This window comes from Chelon labrosus (assembly GCF_963514085.1).
Source record: "Chelon labrosus genome assembly, chromosome: 18".
Classification (NCBI taxonomy): domain Eukaryota; kingdom Metazoa; phylum Chordata; class Actinopteri; order Mugiliformes; family Mugilidae; genus Chelon; species Chelon labrosus.
Genome location: NC_140351.1, coordinates 9,384,774 through 9,411,394, shown reverse-complemented (window position 1 = coordinate 9,411,394; position 26,621 = coordinate 9,384,774). Strand labels below are relative to the sequence as shown.

General features: G+C 42.7%; 1 protein-coding gene across 5 annotated transcripts; it reads left to right on the top strand.

Moving 5' to 3' along the window:
* Window positions 1-253: 253 nt before the first annotated feature.
* tfap2a (transcription factor AP-2 alpha) lies at window positions 254-14,563 on the top strand. 5 transcript variants are annotated; one of them, XM_084566460.1, is made up of 7 exons: window positions 254-384; window positions 5,017-5,436; window positions 6,615-6,666; window positions 8,312-8,537; window positions 9,401-9,519; window positions 11,358-11,499; window positions 12,817-14,563. In XM_084566460.1, the coding sequence occupies exons 1-7, from the start codon at window positions 346-348 to the stop codon at window positions 13,103-13,105; spliced, it is 1,287 nt and encodes a 428-aa protein (XP_084422586.1). In that variant the 5' UTR covers window positions 254-345; the 3' UTR covers window positions 13,106-14,563. The 5 variants fall into 5 exon arrangements, with proteins under 5 accessions (XP_084422586.1, XP_084422587.1, XP_084422585.1 ...); XM_084566461.1 differs by lacking the exon at window positions 254-384 and adding an exon at window positions 420-559; XM_084566459.1 differs by lacking the exon at window positions 254-384 and adding an exon at window positions 2,195-2,370.
* The last annotated feature ends 12,058 nt before the right edge of the window (window positions 14,564-26,621 follow it).

Genomic DNA, 26,621 nt, shown 5'->3' with positions numbered 1-26,621 from the left:
TAATTGTAAAACAATTGCAGGTTAGCCAGCTGTTCATATGCGCAATAAATAAAATAAATCTTGAATAAAAATGAAACCTCTTGATTTTATTTAGGAAACGCTGATATGGACAGTTTTCTGCAAGATTTATTTTTATTACTATATTTGTTCATATTTAATAATCTCTTTAAATAATCAATATTAATATTTTTAGTTTTTTTGTGTGCATATTTTGTTTATTAAAATGTTTTAAACTAATGTAACTGTCATGAGAGACCAGTGACAGCTAAGGCTTGATCCACCTCTCAGTGTTTTAGTTTTTCCTAGGTACAGTACGCCTTCTCGTCCACACCCGGAGCAGTGCGCATGCGTCACCAGGTGGCCCCGCACCGTTTTTATCACCAGGTGAGGCGATCTTGTCCAGGTAAAAAAATAAATAAATAAAAAGAGCAAAGGTTTACTTTGGGACGAAGGCGTTAATGAGATAGACACTGCACCGGACCCGGCCTGACCAAACCAAACCACCAAAGGCACCAGAAGACAAAGAATGTCAATTATGGGCAAAATGGGGGAATGGCAGGTATGTGCTGCATGCTTACTTTAAAACAAAGAGAAAATCCGCGAAAGCTGTCAAAAGTGTCGACTTGTTGTAGGATGAGGCTTGCACCGGCACTGTCGAGTCTTTTGTAAGCAGAGGTGACAGAGTTGTTTTAAACTTGTAGATTTTAACTGACAGATTATGAGGTTAACAACATTTTTATTTTGGAGGCTTCTTTTTGCCTTGCATGTCAAACTGTTCCTCTTCGTTGTTTTGCTCTGTAAAACCTGAGGATATAGGTCGTGTGCTGTAAGGACGCATTTCGGATACACTGTAAAATACAGATTAGTCTGAATATGAATTGTGTGGAAACAGACCGGAGATTGTGCAGTTTTGTGGCAAAAATATGGCAGCCCTTCTTTTAAATTGTGTCGGTGCGTCTTCGGAGTGAAAAAAAAAAAGTTTTCAGAAATTAATTTATCCATAGCCTGGCGGTTTCAAATTCGGATTGAGCTACAAAGAATCTGGTGATTGACTTTGTATAGAGTCTTATTCCACAGATTATCTGGGTTTCACTGGAAATCTGGCCCTGTTATGGGAGGTGTGTGTGTGTGAGAGAGAGGGGGGGATTTAAGAGTCGACCCGAGATCTTTTCTAAAACAAAACACTTTAGTTTCACTCGTTAAAAAACGATCACCAGGACAGACAAGCAGGCCGGGTCTCCAGAAAAGCAGCTCGCATGCATTGGTTGTCAGTGTCAGCCACTTTCATCGCTCCAGATTCATTAATAACAACTGCTTGTTTAGAAGAAAAAAAAAAAAAAAAAGACGGTACTCCACCAAAAATGGTAATCCAGGTTTTAAGCGAGAAGGGGCCAACGCCTTAAAGGAGCTGGCGACCTGTCTGCTGACCCACGACCTGCTGAGGTGAAAGCTCGGCCGGCGTCAGGGCAGAGCTGGGCTCCCCTAGCCGGTCATTCAAATGAAACAAGGCCATGTTGTTGTGTTAATTATTTACATTCCACCCAAACCCTGCGCCCTTACAGGTAGTCAATGGACCTGTAGAGCCGCTTCCAATAGCTCACCTTTTTAACATAACACTGAAAGAATAGCCTCTCAAGGTCTCCACTCTCAATGGGATTAAAATAACAGTTTGGGAGTTTTAAAAAAATCAAGGCTGGCTGCAAAGAGTGTGGCAGGGTGGTATTTGCATTGACATGCTGTTTTCACATCAAAACTACGACACTGGTTTAAACAGACCGACTGAAGTTCAGCCCCCAAAAACATATTTGCGCGTTTAAAAGAATATTTTTTAAAATACGATTTCTGGATGTTATCTACCCTGCAAAAAGGAATACAAATAAACTAGTTAAATTTAACTAGAAACCGTCCCAGGTGCAGGCAGGTCCCCATGCATGACTATACCCTCCCTTCCTCTCGACACCAAAACAACACACACACACCTCACTGAACAGTAGAAATAATAAGCATGTGTAGCGTCTTGCTGCTTTAGTTTTTACCTGTGCGCTGTCCATTGGTGTTGTGCGAGCAGATGGGGGGTGTGGGTGGTGGTGGGGGGGAATCAAACGGCTGTTGATATGCTAATGAGGCCCTGTGCCAGTGTTATTACAGAGCTGCTCCAGCCCTCCACTTCCACCATTAGAGGGAGACCTCAGAGCGCAAGACAGACAGCAGCCCACAGCTTCAATAAAAGTAGTTTTTTTTCCTGAGCGGGGAGCACAATTCACTGAGTGAAAACAAGACCAAGGCGATACCTATACCCAATATCCACCCCAACAACCCATGAAAATGCTTTGGAAATTAACTGATAACATTAAATATGAAGACTGCGAGGTAAGAGGCTCATTTTAATTTATTGTTATTATTATTTAGATTTATGAAGATCCAAATTTCAGGCATGTGGTGTATTATTTTGATCCAGATATGCCATTCTTGACAGCTGTTGGTGAACACATTTAACTGTAGGATGAGCATCTCCTTTTATTAGTTCTACTGACACGTGTGTAGGTTTGGAATATTAGTAGTAGTTATATGATTATTATAATAATTATTAATAATATTTATAATATTTCATTATGGCACTGGGCTCCTATATTTAATATAATCTATTAGCTGCACCAATAAAATTACACCAGTGATTTATCTTTTTCTATTTTTCTAATTCACATTAAAAAATATGTCCAAATTTTAACTGACACATTAAAATAATAATATGGACCTGCCACGCATTTAATTAAAATAAATATTTTGAGCGGTTTGTAAGCGCAGACATAACCTGTTTTTATTTAGTGCTTAAATTCCACATGCGCCCTTCTGGTTTTTAATTTTATCTCCAAATTGAGCCGTTCAGTTTCGCGTGTGCGTGTCTGTGTGGAGTGCATACACTGAGTAGTAGTGGCGGTGGTGGTGGTGGTTGTTGTTGTTATGGACATAGACAAAGTTTGGCAGTAATATCTGACGCTTGTTTAGGAGTGGAGAAGCCAGTCGGACGTGTTTTTTCGCCCGCGTCTTGCGAGGATAGACACGGGAGCAGGAAAGCAAAAAAAAAAAAAAAAGAAGTAAACTGGGCACCTCCGCGTTCGTGTTGTGTTGACTCGTGTAGCTAATTTTTCAGGCAAATGTTGGCCCCGCTCGCGTCGACGCAGAGAAATTAAATTTGCAATCGAAATCCGGTCGAGGCCCAGCGTTTCGTAATTATTTTTAAATGCACGATTAAGCAGGAAAAGGTGGAGCGGAGCTGCTTTTAAAGCCGCGCGTAAAAGTTGGTCGGAGCGCCGGATCCAGCGGCCCTATCTTAAAGACTGTGGGAATTTATTTTTTTTTTCTGCATCTTTCCGGGCGAAAAAAGTTAAAGTTAACCGTCGTGGCTCTGGGTTTTTGGAGACGAGGAGGAATCGGCGGATTAATTCGGCAGAGAAAGAGAGAGAAAGAGAAAGAGAAAGAGAGGAGACCCATGGAGGACAGCTCGCTGTCGGAGTCTGAGGTGGAAAACAAAGGGACAAGCGGTAGAAGCGAGCCGGTCGGAATGCCCATAGCGTCGTCTGCTGGATTTTCACCCAGTTCAGAGGTGCACATTGTTTCCTTCCCTGGCTTCTTCATCTCCTGTCTGTGGTCCACCTCCCTTCATTCCTATGTCTTTCTTTCACTTTTGCGCTTTGGCCCTGAGACTCTTTTAAAATGCCCCCCCTCGCCACCACCACCGCCGCCCCCCTCCTCCCTCTCTCTCTGATTCGTCAGACGGGAGTGAATGTCCCTCTTTTTGTCTCTCTCTCTCTCCACTCCCTCCACACTCTCTCACTCCCTCTTTCTCTCTCACTCCCCTCTCTCTCTCCCCATCTCTGATTAGATATACTGATTCCTCCTTTCAATGGACGTCATTTAAGCGCAGACTCCTGCCTTGAGTTGCGTCCTCCGCTTCACGCCAGATTTCCGACTATTCTTTCCTTATTATTAAGTATTCCTGTAATATTAATAGTCATGAAAGCGTTCTATTAGGAGTCCAAGAGGGAGACGAAGAAGCGGCTCTTTTGCTAATATGAGCTCAAGCGAGGGGACGGTAGCACTGTGATAGAAGCCCGGAGAAGAGGGAGAAAGAGGGTTTTCGAAGAGAAACTTTTCGACCCTAATCCGCCAGCACCGCCGAATATCTGCATTTTTTAGACCCCAAATGAAGGGCAGCTGGGATCTAACCATTTATTTCTGATGGATTATCGTCCTGCTACTGAGGCACATATCTGATCGCCAGGGCCACCGTGATCTCGCAGGAAAGAAGAGTCTTTTTCGGGGGGCTATTTTTTGTTTTGTTTTTGCTGGTTAATTCCCCTTTTTTTGCTCGCCCCCTCCCTCAAAACACCCACGGTGTTTTCGAACTGATTGCTATTTTCTTGATTCGCACCAAAAAAAACGACCAAAAAAACCGTACAGATGTTAGTGCACAGTTTTTCCGCGATGGTAAGTTTCTGGAGGCTCGTCGCGTCAGATAGTTTTTCTTTCTTTGCGTGTTTGCGTTACAGATTTTTTTGTTTTTCATTTATTTATTTTTTTATTTTGTGAAGATTGCATGCTTAGAACCAGTGGATCGCCCTGCAAAAGTGAGAAAAAAAATATATTCCAACACTCGCTTGCATGTTTTAAGGCATCTCTTCTGGAATTTTAGATATTTCGTTTTATTATTTACTTGTGGCATTTTATTATCTTGTTGTTTTATTTTCAGAAACTTCGTGGGCATGCGGTAATTGTGTGGCAACGATTTGTTTATTGTTTAAAATCCCCCCTTTTAGAATTAACTGTGATTATTCGTCACAGATTTCACACTTGGTCTAATTCCTGTCATCCACTCAGGCCATATTTGATAGTGCCTCGGTGTAAGCCCGCGGAGCATTCAAAATGAAAGAGGGGAAAATCCATAAATTTATGAGCGTGGCTTTTTAAAAAAAATATATTCTAAAACCCTCTTTTCTCTTTGTCCTCTCCTGCCAGGATCGTCACGACGGTACCAGCAATGGGACAGCCAGGCTACCTCAGCTGGGCGGCGTGGGCCAGAGTCCCTACACGAGCGCCCCTCCGCTCTCCCACACACCGAACTCGGACTTCCAGCCCCCGTACTTCCCCCCACCTTACCAGCCCATCTACCCGCAGTCTCAGGACCCTTACTCGCACGTCAACGACCCGTACTCCCTCAACTCCCTGCACGCCCAGCCGCAGCCGCAGCACCCGGGCTGGCCGGGCCAGAGGCAGGGTCAGGACAGCGGCCTGCTGCACCAGCACCGCAGCCTGCCCCACCAGTTGTGCCGGGAGTATCGCAGGGAAGTGCTCCTACCGTCCGGCCACGGCATCGATACGGGACTGTCGGACTCTATCCCTATCCATGGAATACCTCACTCTTTAGAAGACGTTCAGGTGAGGCAGCGTTTATCTGGGTTTCTCTCTTTATGGTACAACTGTATTGAAAAAAGAGATTATTAGAACATTGCTGTCATTAACAGACAAAGCACATGTGTGCCACTGATATTTTAAAATTAATATTTTGATTAAAAATAATGAAGGTAATGCTGTTTTTATTTGTATATGAAAATGTGACCAAGCCACCATTCATACTATTATTATTATTATTATTATTATTATTATTATCATCATCATTTATGTATTAATATACGTGTTTTTCTCATGAACATTATTCGATAAAATTCAGAAGACTGACATTAAATTAGGTTTGGGTAACTAAAAGCTTATTTTTAAAATTATTTTCAAATTTATTTTAACGCAAACAATAGCATGGGCTACTAAAATAATTAAGGATAATGCTGCACATTATGTATTTTTTATTATTATTAAATCAAAACCAATATATTTTTTTAAATGCTGTTAGCTTTTGTTCAATATCCCTCTATAACTCCAAGCAGTTTCATTTAACCAGATCCAAACTGTGCTGTATTTCCGCGAGCTTTGCTCCTCAGACTTTTATTTGATTTCTCTGATTTAAACAGGAGATCAAGCTCCTGTTCTGCTCTTTGCGAACGGTGGCATAATATCATAACGCCTCGCGTGCTCAGGAAGGAGAGAATTGAGTTTTGGTGTATTGAGTTTAGCTGCGATTACTAAAAGATGCATGATGAATGGGCTCTAAAATTGTCAATAACCCTCATTCTCATTGAGAGTATTCTTCCCAGTTTTTAATCAGAAACAAACACCAATAATCCTCTAATTAGTTCATAGGCCTTTAATAGGCTGCGCCGCCGTAATTACTAACCAATCTAGATTAGAAGTTTCCTTGTGAGTGGAGCCAATCTGAGGGCGAAATTAGGTCAGGATTATGGGGCGACACAGCTTCGTTATTTAAGTCTGAGTTAGTGATCTGATGCAACGCGTCCATCAGTGGAGCCCGCTGAAAACACCCATGGACAATATTAACAGGTATGGGCCTCGAGAGCCTCCATGTCGGGTGATTGTGGCTGCTAATTGTGTCAGGCTTTGTTCGTGCACGGCATCCTGAGGTGCATTTACTTAGACGGCTCATGTGCTAAAACTGTGCTCCTCTTTTTTTTTTCCTTTTTTTTTTTTTTGCATTTGTGTCACAGTCTGTTGAGGATCAAGGAATTCACATCCCCGACCAGACTGTAATTAAAAAAGGTAAGCAATTTCCTCCGAGATATCATTGCATGTTTCTTCAAGCTGCACACCACTAGACTGCACGCACACGCGTACTCGCGCGCACGCACGCACAACGCTCGCCATTCTGCTCGAGAGAGCTCGATGCAATGCGGTAATGCCTGACTGATCCTAATACGCAGTAGCCTATTTTTCATTACATGGTTTCCAAGTGCATCAAACTGGCTGCACCTTTTTCTCGCTGATGGAATTTACTGTCAGCGTTTCAGCGCGGCGGGGAGATGAGGGGAGCTGGTGGGCTTTGTAGGCCCCGTGCTATTGATGGTCAAAGATACAGGCCTATAAAGACGATCCCGGCACTTCAGTGGTGGAAGCCAATAGCTGCAATCACGCAGCATGGTCAAATCTAAAATGGAAGTTGGTACCGCTGGATGGAGCACAGGCCCAGTGTGTGCAGGGAGATAATCTGTCATTTAGAGAGGGAATCAAAACTAGGCTGAACCAAAAAAAAAAAAAAAAAAAAAAAATCACTGGATATTTTTTTTTCTATATATCCAGAAATGTAATTTTCACATTTAGTAGGTGGATGTTGGTGGATTATACTGCTTCAGTATTTTTTTTTTATTTGCTGTCAAAAATCCCAACAACACGAGGGGGCCTTTTTCATGGTCATGTTTAAACGCGTTTTGTCAGGTCAAATTAGAACTCGTTAGATAACGATATGGAGCGAATTTTGCTTCCTCTCATTCTTCCATTTTTCTGTCTTTCCCTTTTTTTTTTTTTACGTTCTTCCCTTTTCTGAGTCTGCCTATCTGCACATCAACATGATAATTGGCTTCTTATATTAGTAATCTCAAGAGTTCGTTTAACTCCTATTGTCTCTATTAGGCTCCCTTGAGCCATTAATGTCACAAGTGATCTATCCAAAGGCGCACAGTCCCCTTTGTCTCCGGTTACTGCACACCAAAACGGTGTAAAGCCCAGCAGTGCTGAGAATCATACCCACCACCACCCCCACCACCCCGTCCAACTCCCCCCCACCTCCACCCCCACGGTGTGAAATCACACACGGGCGACGGTGTTTTGCTGGATACCGAGGATATGTCAAAATAGGTAGACTTAACCGAATCTCTCGGTTTCGTGTGGTGGTGGCGGCTTTGTGCAAGAGGCGAGCCACGGTCGTGCGTAAAAATACGCAGTATGGATGCTGGAGACCCTGTTGGCTCTCATTGTCTGCTGTAGAAATGTGTAGATAAAAATAATGGCCGGTATTATGTGACTACACCACAGATGGATAGAAACATTATGGAATTCGTAAACGTGTGATTGGACCAGAATTATGCCACGTAATCCGGATGTTAGTGATTCTACGAACACACGAACATATTATTATTATTATTATTATTGTTGTTGTTGTTTGTATTATTGTTGCCATGTGTAGGCCTCTATGTGTCGTTTTCCCTGCATGTCCTTGTTTCTGAAAGTGTACACATGCGGTGCTAAACTCTAAATCCGGGGCCTAAGTCCCCCCTTCTCATTTAGTTAAGGCTCTGCATTGCATGAAATTCACTGAGCACGATCTCTCTCTCTCTCTCTCTGTGTTGTCTCACCCCCTTCCTTCTCTCCATCCCTCTCATTCTCCCTCCCTCCCTCCCCCTGGCTATAGGTCCAGTGTCTTTATCCAAGAACAACAACATCTCCGCCATCCCCGTAAATAAGGACGGTCTTTTCGGAGGGGTGGTTAACCCCAACGAGGTGTTCTGCTCAGTTCCGGGTCGCCTGTCTCTCCTCAGCTCCACATCAAAGTACAAGGTCACGGTGGCGGAGGTGCAGAGACGCCTCTCGCCGCCCGAGTGCCTCAACGCCTCTCTGCTGGGCGGGGTGCTGAGGAGGTGAGTTTGACTGGAAGGCTGCAAAAATCTCTCTCTCTCTCTCTCTTTCTGTACTTGTGTGTGTGTTTGTGGGTATGAACTCTCTCACTTTGCTCCAATCTCTGTGAGCGTGCATCTCTCTCTCTTCCTCTCTTGCTCTCTTTCTCCCTCTCCCTCTCTCTCCTCTGTACCAAGAATAATTAAAATCGACCAACCATGACACCTAGCTCCTGCATTTAAAGCAGGAGGGGTCTGTTAAATTCCATATTAACTTCCCTTGCGCACTGGAGCTCTCCCTCTCTCTCTCTTTCGCTCTCTCTATCTCTCTCCCTTCCTCTTCCTCTCCCTCTCTCTCTCAAATTAATGTAGGCCTAGTCTGTTTCAACCCCAGCTCTATAGGCCCAGTGAAGGCATTACACATGAAAACATTGGTCTCCAGTGAACAGTCTACTGAAGTGCTGCAGACACACAGCCAGTAATAGCACTGCCTATTAACTAGGACTTTATTTATTCAGTTTGTACAGTATTTGTCTGCTGTGTGGAAAAAAAAAAAAAAAAGGCTGGGGCTCCTTTAGTATTATTTATTGTCTGCATGAGAGGTGGGGAGGGGTTTAACTTTAAGTCGCCCTCTAATCAGCAAAAAATAATAGCATCTAGACGCCACAGCGCGCAATATATTAAGAATGAGTCAAACATGCATGGGAAAGTGTAAGCGAATGTTTGCATCTCTTCGCAAACCGCTCTCCCTGCCTCTTAAGTGGACTACTTTAGACACTCAAAGGCCATATTTGGTGCGCAACGCGTTTTCAAAGAGGAATATACTTCCTCGCAGGAATTCCTCCACACGGGCAACGCTACAGTGAGTTTCTTCTTTACTGTCACAGGGCCAAGTCCAAGAACGGAGGAAGATCCTTAAGGGAGAAGCTGGATAAAATCGGCTTGAATCTACCTGCAGGCAGACGCAAGGCAGCCAACGTCACCTTGCTGACGTCACTAGTCGAAGGTAAGTCCAGGCGCCGTAAATCACGTTCCCACTCTTGTTGCTCCCGCGATATCAGGTGCTTTCGAACTGGATATTTTTTTTTTCTTTCCCCCTCCTCACTCCCTCTCTCTCTCTCTCTCTCTCTCTCTCTCCCTCTCTTTCTTTCTCTGTGTTGGAAATCAGCATATGCGCTCATCCGTGTAATGTGGACCGACTTTGCCTCGCAAGTAATAAAGCATGAAGGATGTGTGTGTGTCTCCGGGTGTGCAGAAAGACACGCGCGCACGCACGCCCGCACGCACATCCACGCACAGGGAGAGAATGGTGCTGGTAATTCTAGTGGCTTTGCGGCGTTGGTTGGCCTTCGCTTTCAGGAGCACACTTGCAGGTCCACGGCTGGCCTAGTTTATACACTGGATTAATTTGTGTTGAAGTCCAGTTAATTATTGAGTGCTGCTTGTTTATTGGGCACCGCTGAGCTGTTTCGCCTCATGGATGAGAAGTCGATTGATTTATTAACCCTGCGCTGTTTCAAACGTTAATACAGCCCGGGTACAGCAGCACAGAGCAGATATTTTTTAAATTATTATTATTATTTTAATTTTTTTTAACGGCGATTTAATTCTTTCGTTAATGTGCCTCGGTTTTGAGTGAAGATTTTTTATTGCATGCAAATGGCGTGGCGCTGACCTATTGGGAGCTATATGTTTTGGGCCTATTAAAGAATAAATTAGTCAATTATTACGCGCAGGAAAGATGCCTTTTACGCGACTGGTTAAATCCATTTTTTTTTTTTTTTTTTTTTTTTTTGCTTTCAGAGTTGAACCTTATTATTCAGTGCAGTGGTATTTTTGGTGTGCTGTTGCAAAGGCAAAGGTGAAAGCCTGCGACGGTTCATTGGTCCCCGTTAATCATTATTGCAGGCGAGGACCGAATGCAATATTCATCGCGTTTCGTAGAAATTCGGCTCTGTATTGTAATGAGCCTGGAGAAATGTTTGATTGTGGGTAATAAGGGGGTGGTGGCACGTGGGGAGGTGGAGGGCGAGGGGGTGACATAGCTGGGTGGGAGGGGTGCGGAGGAAGCCGGTTATTCAGCGAAGGGACACCGCTTTTTTTTTTTGCTTTTTTTTGTACTGTCATTGTTTACGATGCGCTCCATTTTATGGAAAATAGTTTACTGGACTCCAGCTTTGATGCTAAGTGGCGCATGCGTTCTTCCGGTGCCGGGGCTTATGGGCAGGAAGGCTCACAGCGGAGGAAAAAAAAAAAACTAAACTGCTTCAGGAAATTAAAACCAAAGACTTTGTAAATGGAGAAAAAAAAAAAATATCAACCAACAAGACAGACGAGCCCAGACGGAATGATACCTGTGGTTCTCATAGCTGAAGTATGTAGTAAAAGTAAGATTTAGGTACAGCCCTTTTAAATTGCTTCCTCATGCCTTTGTGATCTGCTGGACTTTCAGTAATGTGCAGGCATTGGTAATCAATGACATGGTGTTAAGCATGACGCTCCGTCTATATTTCATATCCACTTATAGTTTCTCCTCCATGTTTAACAGCTCTCACGCTATGAATGCAGGGACTGGAGTTATTGACAGCTCACATGGCTGTGTTCTTCTTCTTCTTCTTATTATTATTGTGTTTATTATATTGCCATTTCCCTCCATATTATTGTTATTACCATCATCATTAAGGTTGTTGGGAATGCACAGGTGCCATATATCTGCTGTCTGGAAGCACGAACAGAGTGGACGCTCTGTTCAGATCAGTGTGAACTATCTCTGATGTGACCATATTTAATAAGATAACATATTAATTCTTTCTTTCTTTCTTTCTTTCTTTCTTTCTTTCTCAGGCGAAGCGGTGCATCTTGCCAGGGATTTTGGTTATGTATGCGAGACCGAGTTCCCAGCCAAGGCAGTAGCTGAATATGTAAACCGTCAGCATTCCGACCCAAACGAACAAGTCCAAAGAAAAAACATGCTATTGGCCACGAAGTAAGTGCTGTTATCACGTTTCAGCGTGCCACACCGAATGCATCCCAATCTGTGCCAATGCGTGCGCGTGTGTGTGCGTCTGTGTGTTTATTTGACAGGTTGCGCACACGTGCGCGCTCTCAGATAACTTCACAGACGCTTTTCACACTTTTCCAAAAAAAAAATTGAGTCTTTTAAAAACACCCTCAGACACGTGATGCTCATAAATTAGCCTGCTCCACAACCTACTAGCCTAGTAGCAATTAATTAATTAATTAATTCTCTTCACTTAATAATTATGGATTTCACTTAGACGCTAATTTTATTCAAATTCAAACAGGTGCATCGACCTGATATTATAAATTACAAATACTTAAACACTAATTCTGCTGTTGGTGCGTTGAGTGGGCCCTCGCTTTAGTCTCGCAGCGTTTTGTTTACCGTGTGATTTCAGCGACACTGACACATGGCTGCTTTCCATCCGGCGCTACCATTGGTGTTTACCATGCATTAACTAAAACATGGGGACTCCTCTCAAGGCGCGGAGAAGCAGAGGCCAGCATTTAATATTGATGACTGGCTGCTATAATCAAACAGCTGTCAGCCATAACCGCTTATTACAGTCTTCCGGAGCGCTGCTAAGATACGAGTGCCATGAAATGGAGAGTAAACCCGCGTTATCTCAACTTTTTAATGCTGGGATGAATTTTTAATTTCATTTTATTTATTTATTTATTTATTTTTGCAAAAGAATGAATGGATTTCATAGCATTTCATGAAGGGATAAAACATGGATTCATTTTTTATTTATTTCTTTTTTTTTCTGGTCATTCTTTGCTGTTTGATTATTGGCGGCTGAATATTTCAAAGCTGACAGTGCAGAAAAATATTCTGAAATTTTATAGCCTGATTTGGTTTATTTATTTTTAAATGAAAGTAAAATATAGTGGCACAGAGCGGATGGATTAATTTCCACCTGTTTTTTTTTTTTTTTTAAATAGCTGCAGGGCATTTTTTTTTCTTCCTACTTTTTGGAAACAAATCAGAGAAGAAACGATTTCAGTCAACGAATATGTACATTTATTGAGGCAAAAAATACATTGAAATAAGTTGCTTTTCAAAGGGAAACGAGTAAACTTATCTCACCTCACTGACTGGACATACTTGCTTTACGCAAATTCAGAGTTGACCACCTGACTCTCCCGCAGGGCTTTATCTTTGTTTGTTTTTCTTTTTTTTTATTATTCTGCTCAGATTTATTTTTATCAGGTCATTAAAAATGCATGCTGGGATTTTCTTGCGTTGTCATTAACACCTCTTTCTTACTCTTGTTTTTAGGCAAGTCTGCAAAGAGTTCACAGACCTGCTGTCCCAGGACCGCTCGCCGCTGGGAAACTCACGGCCACAGCCCATTCTTGAACCGGGAATCCAGAGCTGTTTGACCCACTTCAGTCTAATCTCGCACGGTTTCGGGACCCCGGCGCTGTGCGCGGCCGTCACGGCCCTGCAGAACTATCTGACCGAGGCTATCAAAGCCATGGACAAAATGTACCTCAACAACAACCCCAACAGTCACTCAGATAACGGCACTAAAGGCGGAGACAAAGACGAGAAGCACAGAAAGTGATGTTTCCATCCCACCTTCACCGAGAGCCAAACCCCAGGGCCCTTTCTTCTGCACCGACCCACGCCCCTCCGCCTTGCCCCGGCCCCGGCCCCCCACCCATCCAATATAAATATTATAAATACCTTATAAATATTATTGATAAAGTTAAACGTGCCACTTCCTGATCTTGCGCGGTTTTACATGTTTTTGTTTTTACATCCCACTTTGGATTCAAGGGGAAACGACGCAAGAATCTTCTTCTTCATCATCTTCTTCTTCTTCTTCCAACACCTGAACCATGAGAAATGTTATTTAAAAAAAAAAAAAAAGAAAAAGAAAAGAAAAAGAAAAAAGCTGCAGAGGAACAGCTCCAAGGCGAGGAAAAAGGTGTATTGCCTCACCCTGAGGACTTTTTATGTACTCCCCCTCTTATTTTTTATGAGCTGCAACGAATGGACTGAAATCCAGCGACCCCTCTATATCCCAATTTTACGATTGTGACAAAAACGAAGCGAAAAGAGGACGAATTCTTATCAGTATTGTGAATAATAAACTTGAAAAACAAAGAGAAATTCCACAGATCTCCATGTCATGACTTCAGTTGTAGACTCTCTCAGTCTCTCTCTCCCTCTCTATCTCTCTCTGTCTCCCTCTCCAAGCGACCAACTTGAACTTTTTGAATTTCAACACGATTCGCGGTTATATAAGGGAATCAGTGTTCATGTATGTATATATTTATTTATGTGTAATTTAATGGGAATTGTAAATATGGTGCGTCTGTTGAAACTTCTTTTTTTTTTTTTTATTTATCTGGTGCCTCCTGTTTTAGTGGGTTTGAATATTCGGTTAGTTCTTCATGTGATTTTATGGTTCTTAGAAAACAGAAGTTTTTTGGGGTATTTTATTTTTATTTCTCTGGGATATTTCAATTCAGCCCTCTTGTAGCATGTTGAGGCGACATTGAAGCAAGTGAACAAATTTAATAGAAATAAACTTCCATTTCTCTCTCTATATATCATCCTTATTCAGTTCTCTCTTTTTTTTTTTTTTTTTCATTCGAGACAGAGCATAAGTGAGACCCCGAGGAGATTTTTTTATTTTTTTTTTGTGTGTGTGTGTTTCTATTTTCGTTTTTATACAAGCTTTTATGTGTCGTGCCAATCAGAATACGTTTCACCTCCTGTTCTCTCCTTGAAGCACCATAAAAGCAATAAATGGAATATTGTCTTTTTTTTTTTTTTTCAACGTTGGAAAAACATTCAAAAACATTTTCTTTTTTTTTAATTTTTAATTTTTTTCTTTTTTTTTTTTTTTTTTAATTTTTGGGACCACCTGATATCTTGTTATGTCCGATAATGTCCAAAATTGGAGGCGGTTTTAGCTGTATTGTATAGACATGTGCTGGCAATAGTTCCTATGCCTGTTAATGTATTATAGTCCTTTGTTGCCCAGAAAAAAATAAATATTTGATACGCTTCATCTCGATTTTTATTCACATCTTTTAATTTTTTATTCAGTGCTTGATACACCCGGGTGTTTTTTTTTTCTTTCTGTTTTCTTGGCATTTTTTTTTTTTATCCCCCCCCTCCTCATTCTGAACGGCTACAGTAATTGAGTTTAAGTCTCCCCTGACGATTGCTCCTTGCAATAAGCAGCTGAACTCATTGTTTCCCTCAAGTATAAAAAAAAAATAAAAATAAATAAATCTTACTTTAAACTCCCTAGTTCAGAGCGCAGGATCTTATGCAGGCCAAAATGGCTCGCAACAATGGATATATTCGCGTTTGAAGTGTGCAGCGCCACCCCTCCAGCTAAAACCCTCTGAGATGTATATAGGCCTGGTGCGCAATGTTTGGTTGTTACAGGCTATATTTGGCTCTTCCCGGTTTACTCTGCTGCTGGTGCTGGAGCCTTACTCAAAGGCGTGCATCAAATATTTGCTGTGTTGTTTGCCTTTTCAGTGTAATCAATGAACAATGTGTTTTTCTTTTTTTTTTTTTTATTATTATTATTTTTTTCATGTATATTCCGTGATATGATCATAACGCATTTCTAACTGGTGTTCAATCCCACGTCGCTGTGTCTGGCTGAGTCTGTAAATGTGGGGCTATCACGCTGGCTGTAATGGCAAATCTGATGCTGTGGCCTTTGGTTTATTTTGCGTGCATGCAGGGCTGCAAAGAGAGAGAAGAGAGAGAGGGAGGGAGAGACAGAGCGAGCAGTCCCGTTGCATAACATTTGAGTTTGATTGTATATTGATGGCGTGTGGCACCTATAGCTCGGAATCAATCTCGTCTGCAGCATGAATCAGCCTGGTGATATATGCATCTTGGTATTGTTTCTTGGTTTCCCTATTTCACTGTCTGGTAACCATGCAGTTTAAAATATTGTAACACTGGGAGATATAGCACTGCCCCCCTCCTTCTCCCCCTCCTTCTCCTCCTCTCCCACCACCCTCCTCCTCCTCCTCCTCCTCTCTCCAATCTCCTCAGCAGCCGTATTTATTATCTGCATGATTTTCGGGCCTTGGTTTAATTCTGAGGCAGTTGTTTTGCAGGAGGGTGAATGAAGCCTAACTGTACATGTCCTTGGCATAATTGCGATGCACAGTGCTGGAGCAGGTGAAGCGAGGCATTGTCTGTCAGGCCCTGTTTTTGTTGGCTCAGTCCTCAGATTGTGTGTGGGATCCTGTCCTCAGGCACAATAGCTCACTCATAAAGGGGAGAGAGACTACCCGGCTGCTCCTGCTATGGGTGGATGCGAGAGTGGGGGGGAAACGGCATAAATAGTCACTTTAAAGGAAAACAATCGTATTAAAACAGCATTCATTGGTATTAGCGGGGGGAAAAAAAGGAAGCCCCCTCGCGTGTGTCATTAATGCTAATGTTATTTAATAAATTTATCGGGGTTTGCTTGAATGAAAACAGGTTTTGGAGGGTGAAACGAACGCATTAGAAATAGTTGTATCTGTGACAATGGCGGATGTTTTGCGCGCATTATTAGTATAAGATGAGGAGGATCGAGAGAGAGAAAAAAAGCAGCATATAATTATGCCTTTCTGTGTAATGGCATTGAAGTGTTACAGAAACTCCAAATCCCATTGTTCCGTCGTTTGTTTACACTGATACCAGCGCGCAATTTGCATATCCCCCTTTTTTTTCCTTAAATACAAAATTGTAATTTTACCCTAATTTGATCTTAAACAGGTAGAACAAGTTTTCTCAAACATGCCTCACAGCAAAAGTCATTTGCAAATAAAAAAAAAAAAAAAAAAAAAGAGGTCTGAAATTTGAAGAGCAGTGCAGTCAGCAATACCCAGCTGAATTTGGACAATTCAATCCATAACTGCTGCTTGTCTCGACTAAACCAATTACAGCTGATTCCCGGCTAGTAATTAATAAGTGTGTGGCCTGTTGTGATCAAATATTCCGGGGAACGCGTGAAACGAAATGTACACTGGTGCGTTTGAGCGAGAAGGCGTCTGGTGCAGGCGGGCTCCCTTCCTTCCTTCCTTCCTATCTATCTATTTATTTCCTACAGTATTTTGTCTGGTGAAGTCAGTGGGCTGGTGATATTTATAGTCTGTAGCAGGCGTGCAGCGAAGGACAAACACAGACAAGAGTCAGATAAACCACCTCTGCGGATAAGCGCCACACAGAAAATCCAAGTTTGTGGCCAGAGCTGCTGCGCCAGATTTAAATACGCGGTGATTAATTTTAGAAGAGAAACGAATGCCTGTGTGCTAATGCTCCGAGCGTGTTTATTTTTTCATGTCAGCCTGTCTGCTTCTATTGATCACTGTCTCTCGGCCGTCTAACTTTTCATCCGCAGCCAGCTGCACATCACTTGTGCGCTCACCAGTCCTGTACAAATTTGCCTTAACCACTTTACGCACAGGGAGACATTTTTTCCTGTTTTATTTTTATTATTTTTCTTTATGTGGTCAGAAAAGATTTAGCTGATACCGCTGAGATCACTGCTTGGTGAAGGGACTGTCTGCATGGCCTAATTACCCTGCAGCAGCAGCAGCAGCAGCAGCAGCATCGCCACCACTACAACAGTCTGCACTGTAACGCTGGGAGGCGATGCTTTGGAGCTGCTTGGCTGGATGGGGAGATGTAGGGCAGCAGTCTATAAGGCCCCAGAAATGTTCACTGCACTGACAGAAAAATGTTATATTGCTATGACAGGAATTTTGACTGTAGCCCAGCTGTCTTCCTGACATTTAAGCAGAGGGGCCTGAGTCTGATGGAGACTGAAGTGATTCTCCAATGTTTTTTTTTTATTGCGCAGTAGTTTAAGGGGAAATAATGTCCGCTTGTGCATTGCCAAAAAAAGTTTGTCCTTAGTGATGGAGCAGAGTTGTTTTGGTAGAGGGTTTTGATGCATTTAACGTGTTGATGTTTCAGAAATACAAAAATGGGAGGAAGGATTAAATAATAGCAGACATGTGGTCATTTCGTCGATTGAATTTCTGCAAAACGCTTCGCCGTCGAGCTGCTTGTGTCATATTTTCACCACCAAACTGCCGGCTCAGTAATAAGTGGCTTGGACAAGACGCGGGGTTCCTCTAAATGACATTTGATACGGTTATTGGTGCAATCGAATTATGCAACTTTAAAGTTTGCAGTGAAGCGCAAAATGGCTAATTGTCCTCAACTCTGACATCAGCCGTCATTTGGGGCTCGGCCCCCCCGCCTGGCGCTGACCCCCTATGGGCCCCTTGCCCACTCTGCGAGCCGGGGCTCAGAAGCCAAGAGAGGTCAACGACTTCACCAAATCGCCCTTGATTACTTGAGACATTAGGTAATCGATTAGAAAACATTAAGTGACTTTGAATAAACAAAGGGGCTCCTCATAGGCACTGGAGCTCAATAATTCGACCGCACTGTGGCTCATTCACAAAAACGAGAGGTGTGGCGTGTTTTTACGCACGCCCACACACACATTTCTACACACACCTACACTATATATCGATGGTATTTCTGTATATCCATATATTTGTGTATTTTCTGAACCCAGCATGGCTTTATAAATAATGTTTGTGCGCTGTGAGAGCATTTATCAGGAATCATTCTATCCTCCAGTCACTTATCAAGCACTGAGGTCTGAGGAAAATGGGCTTGTCTGTCCCCAAATATATGAAAAATGAGCGGATTAAAATTGTGTTAATGTTTCCCCACTCGGTTAACGCAGTTTATATTCTAGTTTTAGTCATTCTCTCCCTCCGCATCTCTCTGTGTGTCTCTCCCTGCATCCTCTGCAGTCAGCCAGGGGGGGAGTGTCGCCCCGGGCCAAACATATGCTTCTTTCCATTGCACTAATCCAAATGCAGCGTGGAGGAATAATTGCTCGAGTGGCCGTGGCTTCGCAGGGGCTTTGTCCCTCACTGGCTCCCGTCAGCCAGGCACACGCCATTTCAATCAACTCTCTCCCTCTTTCTCTCTCTTTCTGCATCAACCCCCAGACCTTTTATCAAACCAGACCCTCACGCTTCTTAAGCGCAGAACCACCGCGTCCCTTTTTTAAAAAAAAACGCGTTTTCATGTCCTCCCTCGTGTTGTCGTTCGCTGCTGCCAGGTCATCATATTTGGAGCACCACCTTCATTAATATTGACAGCGCGCCACGTTGGCAGGCCTTATTGGCAAAACGGTCGCATGAGCAATGACTACAAATGATCGTGACTTTTGGTGACTTTTGTCTGCGTCCTCAGACTATTTTGGGCTTTTTTTTTTTTTTTTTTTTTCTCCGTTCGCAGATTCCAAGCACCGAACATTATTCGGTCAATAAAGGGAAAATCATCTCTGCCATTCAAGCAGAAAGTTGACATGGTTCATTAGAAGTTAATATGATTTCTGGAGAGCAGTGGCGGTGGTGTGTTGCAAGAAAAAAACCAAAATGAAATGACAAATTACATGATCGAAAGATTTCGGTTTGGAAATCCAATCAAATAATAAATTAAATAAAAAAATAATACTAATGAAAATAAATATAATAATAACACAAATAATAATAATAATGTTAATAATAGCAACACAAATAATAATAATAATAATAATAATAATAATAATAATAATAAAGTAAATATGACTTTTTTAATATACAAAAAAATAGTAACATTATTTTGGAGGGATTGCAAGAGGGTGGACATTTTTTTTCACTACTTGAGAAATGTTCAGCAGGTGGATTGACAACCCATCAGCCCATTCTAGCAGACTTTATTATTGGATTAATAACAAATTCGATAAGGAAACAAAATGTGCACTCTTCCTGCGATGAATTCACAGATACCCACACCTTTCCCGTGAGTGGGAAAAGTAAATCAAAGTGCACACTGTCCTCTGTATTGTCCTGCACGCACACTCGCGCACAGCGCTCAGACACGCCACATCACCGCGCGCCTTATTTCCTGTGAATCAAATGAAAAATCACTCTAGTAAAATGGAGCATTTGCTAGGAAATCACGTATTTCCACGGATAAGACAGAAAGAGATACACAGAGAGAGAGAGAGGGAGAGGGAGTGGTGGGGTGGGGGGTAGCATCGGAGAGCCGTGGATGTCTGACTGAATTAATAGACATGATAATTTCACACTATTTCATAGTGAGCTATCTGTTCCATCACAGCAAAATAAAAGGGTCACTGCGCAGCTGTGGCAAACCCCAAGCGTTATTATGAAGTTTGATGATAGACCCCCCCTCTCCTCCCCTCCCCTCCCTCCCTCCACCCTCCTCCCTTTCTTTTTTCCCCCTCTCTCTCTCTCTCTCTCTCTCTCTTTTTTCCTTCTCCCTGGTACTTCGCTTCGGGCCAGCAATAGCTCGGGGCCACGCCGGTGCCTCCCCATGATAAAGGACTTATACTCTGTCTGTGCGCAAAGAAAGCCGCAGCAGCTTCTCCCTCTCCCGAACCTAATCAACTCTCTGGCTTGGCCCTTTAACGATTGGTATACACCCCACTCCCTCTCCCCCAGCCCCCCCACCACCTCTGTCTCTCTTTTTCTCCATCCCTCTCTTTTTTCCTTCCTCCCGTCCTCTCTCTGTCTGTCTTTCCCCGCGTGCGTTATAGTTCTTTTTGTTGAACGTTTCTTCAAACATAATTTGAAGGCCCCCAAAATAAAATAAAAAATCTAAAAAAATTTAAAAATAAAAAAAAACAACAACAATAATAATAATAATCATAATAATAATATAATGAAACGACAAATATAGAAATATAAGTATAAAAGGAATATAATCTATATATCTACATTAGACACCAATAAAGTTGCTAACTTCCCCCCCCCCCCCCCCCCCCCTGCATCTTGTTGGATAGCCTGTGGACTATTTATGCATCAGTACAAAATCCACCCACATGTCAGGAGGGGGATCTTTGCACCCAAATTCCTGCTGCAAAGTTGCTGGGAAATTCTGGTCCAGAGCTAAGAGGCTAAGAGGCTAAGTTTTCACCATTTAGTGAAGAATGTATATTTTGTTTCCTAATTTTTTTTCTACGGCCTTTTTCAACAAATGTACATACCCCCTCCTCCGAAGTGTTCCAGGACTTAATGCTTTGTTGCTAGCTGATAGCTCAGTTCTGTATGTTGCTTTTGCTCTGATGCAGTGATTTATTTCAAGATCTCAAAGAGTGTTTGGTGCTAAATTCCCATAATTACTTTTATTTTTTTCTGTTTATTTAGCTTTAGATGATTTTGCTGTTGGTTCCTTGGGTATAGACAGCCATTATTCTGATAATAAAGCAATATATAGTGCCATAAGTAGATGTCTAGTACTCTATAAATAGAGGATAAAGTGAATGGAGCTCTATAAAGGACTTCTGACGTGTGGAGAGCCTTCAGCACCGCCACCATTTTCATTGCACTTCATCATCATCACTCTTCATTATGAAATAGTAATGATAATAAAGAAGAAGAATTTAAGATTTGGACAGAAGCTGATTATAAAGTTAAGAATCGATGGAAAGAAAACAGAGGGTTCTGTGTCACGTGACAAAGGTCAGGAGCCAGTTTCAAGCCAAGACTCCTGACAGCACATGATGTGTGGGCCTTTGAAGCCCACAGGAGGTTTGTGGTGGGTGTTCTCTATAGCATTAGTATGACAAGGGCTGACAATTATTTATTATGTGTATGAGGAAGTAGCAGGAATCAGGCCTAGGCATGATGAAATTATTGCCACGACCCTTTAATAAAATAAACGTGCACCATCTGTAAGAGGCTGAAACTCTTCCCTTGAAATAATAATAAAAAAAAATAATAATGAAATAAAATTACAGAAGTCACTTCAGGGTTTGGGCTTCTGAACCATTTTGAAAGCTGTCTTGATCTCGGTAATTTGGCTGCTGAATTTCCTCTGCCTCCGTTCGACATCCCTCTGCTTTCTGTCATGCTAAAGAATTACAAGGTTTTCACTGTTTAGTGAAGAATTTCACACATAACGGAGTGGAAAACCTCGCGAAACAGCATTTAGGCTATTGTTAAAAGTAAAAGTCTCCACTGAAACCAAAACTAATGGTACTCTCAGTTCTCACAGTTTAAGAGCACCTTAAGGCAAACTGACCCTTGTTCACATACTCGGTGTCAGATGAAACCTTTTAATAATTTAACACAAATTGGTATTTTCAACAAAAAAAAGAAAAAGAGAGAGAATATATAAAATTTGGGGCATGCCTCTTTGTATGTGCTACTTTTAGTCTCAAAGTTGTGTTATTGTGTTATGTCCTGTCTTATTTGTTTTATCCAGGTGACATGACACCAATATTATAATTTTTATATTATTCCTGATGGTTTTACCTTCATCTCTTATATTCTTGTCATAGTTTCTCTGCTTTGCATTGCTGAACTACCTTAGATAAAGGCTACAATTACACATCATATACTCTAGAAAGTCTACATGAAGCCTAACTGTGCAGCAATTATCAGAATTACTTGCAAAAGCAACCAAAACATGGCTCACGATTACGCGGCCTTGTTATTTTTCCTTCTTTATCAATGATCTTAATTCATCGGATTCTTTGTTTCTCCACTCAAACACTCCTAAACGTCCACAAACAAGAAAGACTACTTTGCCCTTGCTCGTCTTCAGCGACCATTTCAACCCAGCTGATCTTACGGACATGAAAATTGTTCGTGACAGGGCAGAAGTGCACTTAAGTTCTTCTGTCATCTTCATGTGAGCGGCTGATAGTAACTTTACGATAAACAGCCACGTTATTAGCTTAAAGGGGAGTCTCGTATGGCTGCGAGAGTTAGAGAGCTTGGTCTGGCCTCCCGGAGCCTGTGAAGAAATGGTTTTGATCTTACCACAGGCTAAACACTGCCAACAGGACTTGACATTGCAGAACAATTTCCCAATTACCTTTTGACATGCATATTGACACAAACGCACAAAACTGTAATTTTCTCTCTGAATTTGTTAGCTTGAGGGGCTCACTTTCATGCCAGTGGATTGTCAGATGTGCTGCTCTCTCTCTCTCTCTCTCTCCCTCTCTCACTTTCTCTCACTAAGTCTCTCTCTCTCTCTTCCATTATGCTTACACTATGCAAGTGTCCAGAAAAAGGATTCCCTCCTGACAGCTGCAAAATCTAAAAGACCATTTTCATGGAGGAAATAATGTGCGCTTTCATTAAATTTCATTCATAAAAATGACACTTCCTGCCGATATTTAAATCTAGTTACTTTACCTTTTAAGAATAAATATATTTAAGAATTTATTTTTTTGTGTGTGTGTTTTTCTGGAAGCTTCATGGATGTAAATGTGATCTGATAGTTTGCCTCCACAAACAAGTTGCGTCTAACGCTGTTGAACACTTGTGTGCCAAAAACCTCAACCTTTCCCAATAAACTTTGCAAAGCTCACAAACATGTTGTCTCTCCATTGTCAATCTCGAGGTTGTGGCGCAAACTCAACATGCCAGTTGACACTGAAACGCCATAATCACTGGGATGTTTTCTTGCTTTTGAGATGTCCAGGCGGCGGAGGGAGGAGAGCGGACGCTGGACGTGTCATAGCGAGCTTGTCATCGTGGCCGCCTTGATTGGCACATGCTCGACCGGATTACAGGAGCTGGTGTTGATGGAGGGTTACCCTGAGACTCCCGGCCGCCTGCTATCAGGGACCCCTGAAAAGTGGGTCAGGCTTGGGCTTGGCTCTGCCTCGAGCACCTTTGCCCCGGCGCGGACTGGTCCCAGTGGCGAGTGCTATGGAAGAGAAGGGAGATTGGGCCTCAGGCCAAAGATGAAGGCCAAAAATCAGAATCATACACAGCACATTTATTTTATTCAAAATAATATCTTTGTTTTTGCCACCATAGGCAATGGACAGACTGGCTTTGTATATTTCTTCATCCTTTATACATACATTTCAAATGCATTTATTGATTGAATAAACAAACTGATATATTATTGTGTTTGATTGGTTGAACAGACCACAACCCTTTACTGGACTTCTGATTGGTCAGCTGACCCCCAACCAGCTGTCTCCTACCCTTTGCCACGTCCCAGCATCCTATGTTACTGTTGCTAGGTTAGACAAACAATAGCAATGGTCCATTCCCAAAGAAAAGAGTTGAAAAGCTGTAATAATAGAGTCTAGAGCTAGCAGGTGAGACAGCTAATATTAGCAGCCATGCTAACGTTGGCAGATGCCATAAAAATTACGAGTCTTTTAGCTTTTATGTGTGGTTATTTCCTTTACTGAACACACACTAGTCCACTGTACGTCTTCCAAGTTCTTGAAGAATCCCAATTATGTGTTTCAGTGCTAACTAAGTCTACAGGTTGCCAGAGTTTTTCTTTGACAATGATGTGGGAATGGGAATAGTAACACAGGAAGTAGGACCCTTCTGGTTGATGGTCAGCAGACCAGACGGAAGGCCAACGAAGGCTCAACTGAGACCAAGAAACGTGAAGAGACAGCAAGTAGAGCACATAGCAAGACTAGCAATATGTTCCTATAGCGCACATGTTAAAAAGTGGTTAAAGAATTGTGTTTGGCGAACAAATGAAGTGACATATAAAGTTCACACTGGTCTTACTGGGAAACCACATTTACGGCTGTGGTGGCAGCTGGCGGAGTTTGACATTAAAATGACTTTCAACCGCGAGTCCCTTAAAAGTTTAAAATGTGCAAGTACTTATACGGCAAACTGTAGAACTTGTTTTCCCCAAAAGTATAGTGGAGACTATTATTAACCTCTCAGACGCAACCTGATCAAATGAATCATTTCCCTAAAGAAGTGGCAAAGCAGATGCAAATGGCGCCAACGCGAATCCACCACGGGCATCCTCTTTATCTCTTTGCGTGGCCCCGGCGCGCCGCTTTCAAAGTGCGTCGCCCAAATGAGCTCTGTCTTCTTTCAGGAGTCACCTAAATTAAAGCAGCCACAACTAAGGGCTGGGGCTGAACGCCAGAGCTTTGCAGTGGCAGCGCCGTGTTTAACACAAGTTCCATTAAAAAGAGCCCATTACTACTACTGAAGGAAACGGTGCCCGGGGCCTCTCTAAAGTGTTGCGAAAACCTCATTGATAATTAAATGTTGGTTACCCCCGGTATGCATCGCTCCCGCACTTTGCTTACCAATCAAACCTCCGCCCACCACCGCTGCCAGTGCAGCTCTGTCTCTCTCTCTCTCTCTCTCTTTCTCCTCAGTGTTTATCAAGAAATCATACAGCCCTCTAATAGGTGCCAATTAGAACCAATGGGGGCTCTGGGGTTAATTATTCCCAACACATTATTTGATTGAGCGTATTTAGAGCAGTACAGTGCTGGGGAGGAATGGCGACAGGGGTAGCGGGGGGTAACACCTCAGTCTTTTGCGTCACATGGAGGCAGTGACAGTCACGTGCATGCTGATGTGCACATGCAAACACACGTAGTCCATTCATTCATTCATTCATTCATTTTCTGTAATCACTTGTCCTCTGGAGGGTTGCAGGGTTGCTGGAGCCTATCCCAGCTGTCGCTGGGCGAGAGGCGGGGTACACCCTGGACAGGCCACCAGTCTATCTCAGGCCTCACACAAAGAGACGGACAACCATTCACACTCACACCTATGGCTTATTTAGACCAATTAACCTAAAATGATGTCTTTGGACGGTGGGAGGCAGCTGGAGTACCCAGAGAGAACCCATGCAGACACACGGAGAACATGCAACGGCCCCAAATGGAATTGAACACAGAACCTTCTTGCTGTGAAAGTTACCCAAACCTTAATCAAGGTCTTATAGAGTTTTGATGTTAACATGATAGGGATTGCTGAGAGAAGTTTTATCCACAACATAAAGTCTTAATTTTTTTTTTGTTTTTTTTAGCTGCTGCCAGCTGATTTGATTAGGATCCTCACATCCTGGTATTCAAAGCCCTCACTTTGCATGCTCGCTCCTAACGGCCCCGCGCGGCCCTCTCAGGGCTAGTGTGAGAAAGAGTCAGCTCGTTAATAATTTCCACCGCCGAACAATCTCCAAATCGCAAAATGCCCCCCAAAACTGTATCGGACGAAGCAACGAAAAAACAAAAACAAACAACCAGACAAAGATCGTTATCTGTTTTGCAGGTCCTTTCAAGTGCAACGTGGAGCGTGCATCGCCATCAATAATACAATAATAATGTGAAAGAGGGAGGAACAAATGGGGATTCAAGCTGCTCTCCTTGAACAGTAAACACTGGCAGGAGAAGAAAGTAACGAGCGAGCGAGACAAAAAAAAATAAATAAATAAAACTGTACACAATGAGCGCTAGGTATCTGATTTATACTGGGCAAATAGATAATAATCATTATGCCCAAATAGTGCCTCTCCTCAGTCACACTGCAAAGAAGCAAAGACATAAAAGTAAGTTGCGAATGAAGCTTTTGACAGGTTGCTAATGGATCGCTTTAGGCCCATCTGTTTCCCTGCAAATAGAGAAATGGTGGGGTTTTGATTTCGGTGTTGAAACTGTTACCACTGTCACTGTAAACAATAATTGTCAAACATATTTACCCCGCAATCGCTTTAGCAGATGTTCCGCTTTTTGTTTCAAGCAGCTTTTTTGTGTGTTGTATCTCCCCTCTGCAGACACACCACATGCCCCACCACCACCACCACCACCACCGCCGCCGCCGCTGCTGCTGCTGCTGCACCCCCAACTAGAATATTGAGCAGGTATTTGCAAAAGGTGCTCCAGGGCACAGAGTGCGAGGGATTGGGTGGGGTGGCTGGGAGAGGGGAGGTGAAGTGAGGGGAGGAGGGGAGGGTGGAGGGAAAGGGAGAGAGAGAGAGAGAAAAGGAGAAAGAAGGAGGGAGGAAGAGATTATCTGGGCCCTTCATCAGCGGTTCAGCCTCCCTCCTCCTCCTCCTCCTCCTCCTGCTCCTGCCCGTTGTGGAGCCCTGAGGGCCCGGGGAGGCGGCCCCGTGCCTCGCAGCCATGCAACCTCTTTATCACTCTAATCTGTTAATTGTAGGCGCTCAATTGGCACATGGTGGCTTTTTATTAGAGCCTCCCAACATCAGCTAGACCGAGAATGTCGAAAAGCTGGTGTGGCCCTTATCTTTTTTTTTTTTTT

Excerpts from the sequence above, each read along its gene's own strand:
- tfap2a (XM_084566458.1), top strand. The coding sequence starts at position 3,491 with ATGGAGGACAGCTCGCTGTCGGAGTCTGAGGTGGAAAACAAAGGGACA. Across the intron at positions 6,667-8,311 it reads CCAGACTGTAATTAAAAAAG|GTCCAGTGTCTTTATCCAAG; the intron begins GTAAGCAATTTC and ends CCCTGGCTATAG. Across the intron at positions 8,538-9,400 it reads CTGGGCGGGGTGCTGAGGAG|GGCCAAGTCCAAGAACGGAG; the intron begins GTGAGTTTGACT and ends TTACTGTCACAG.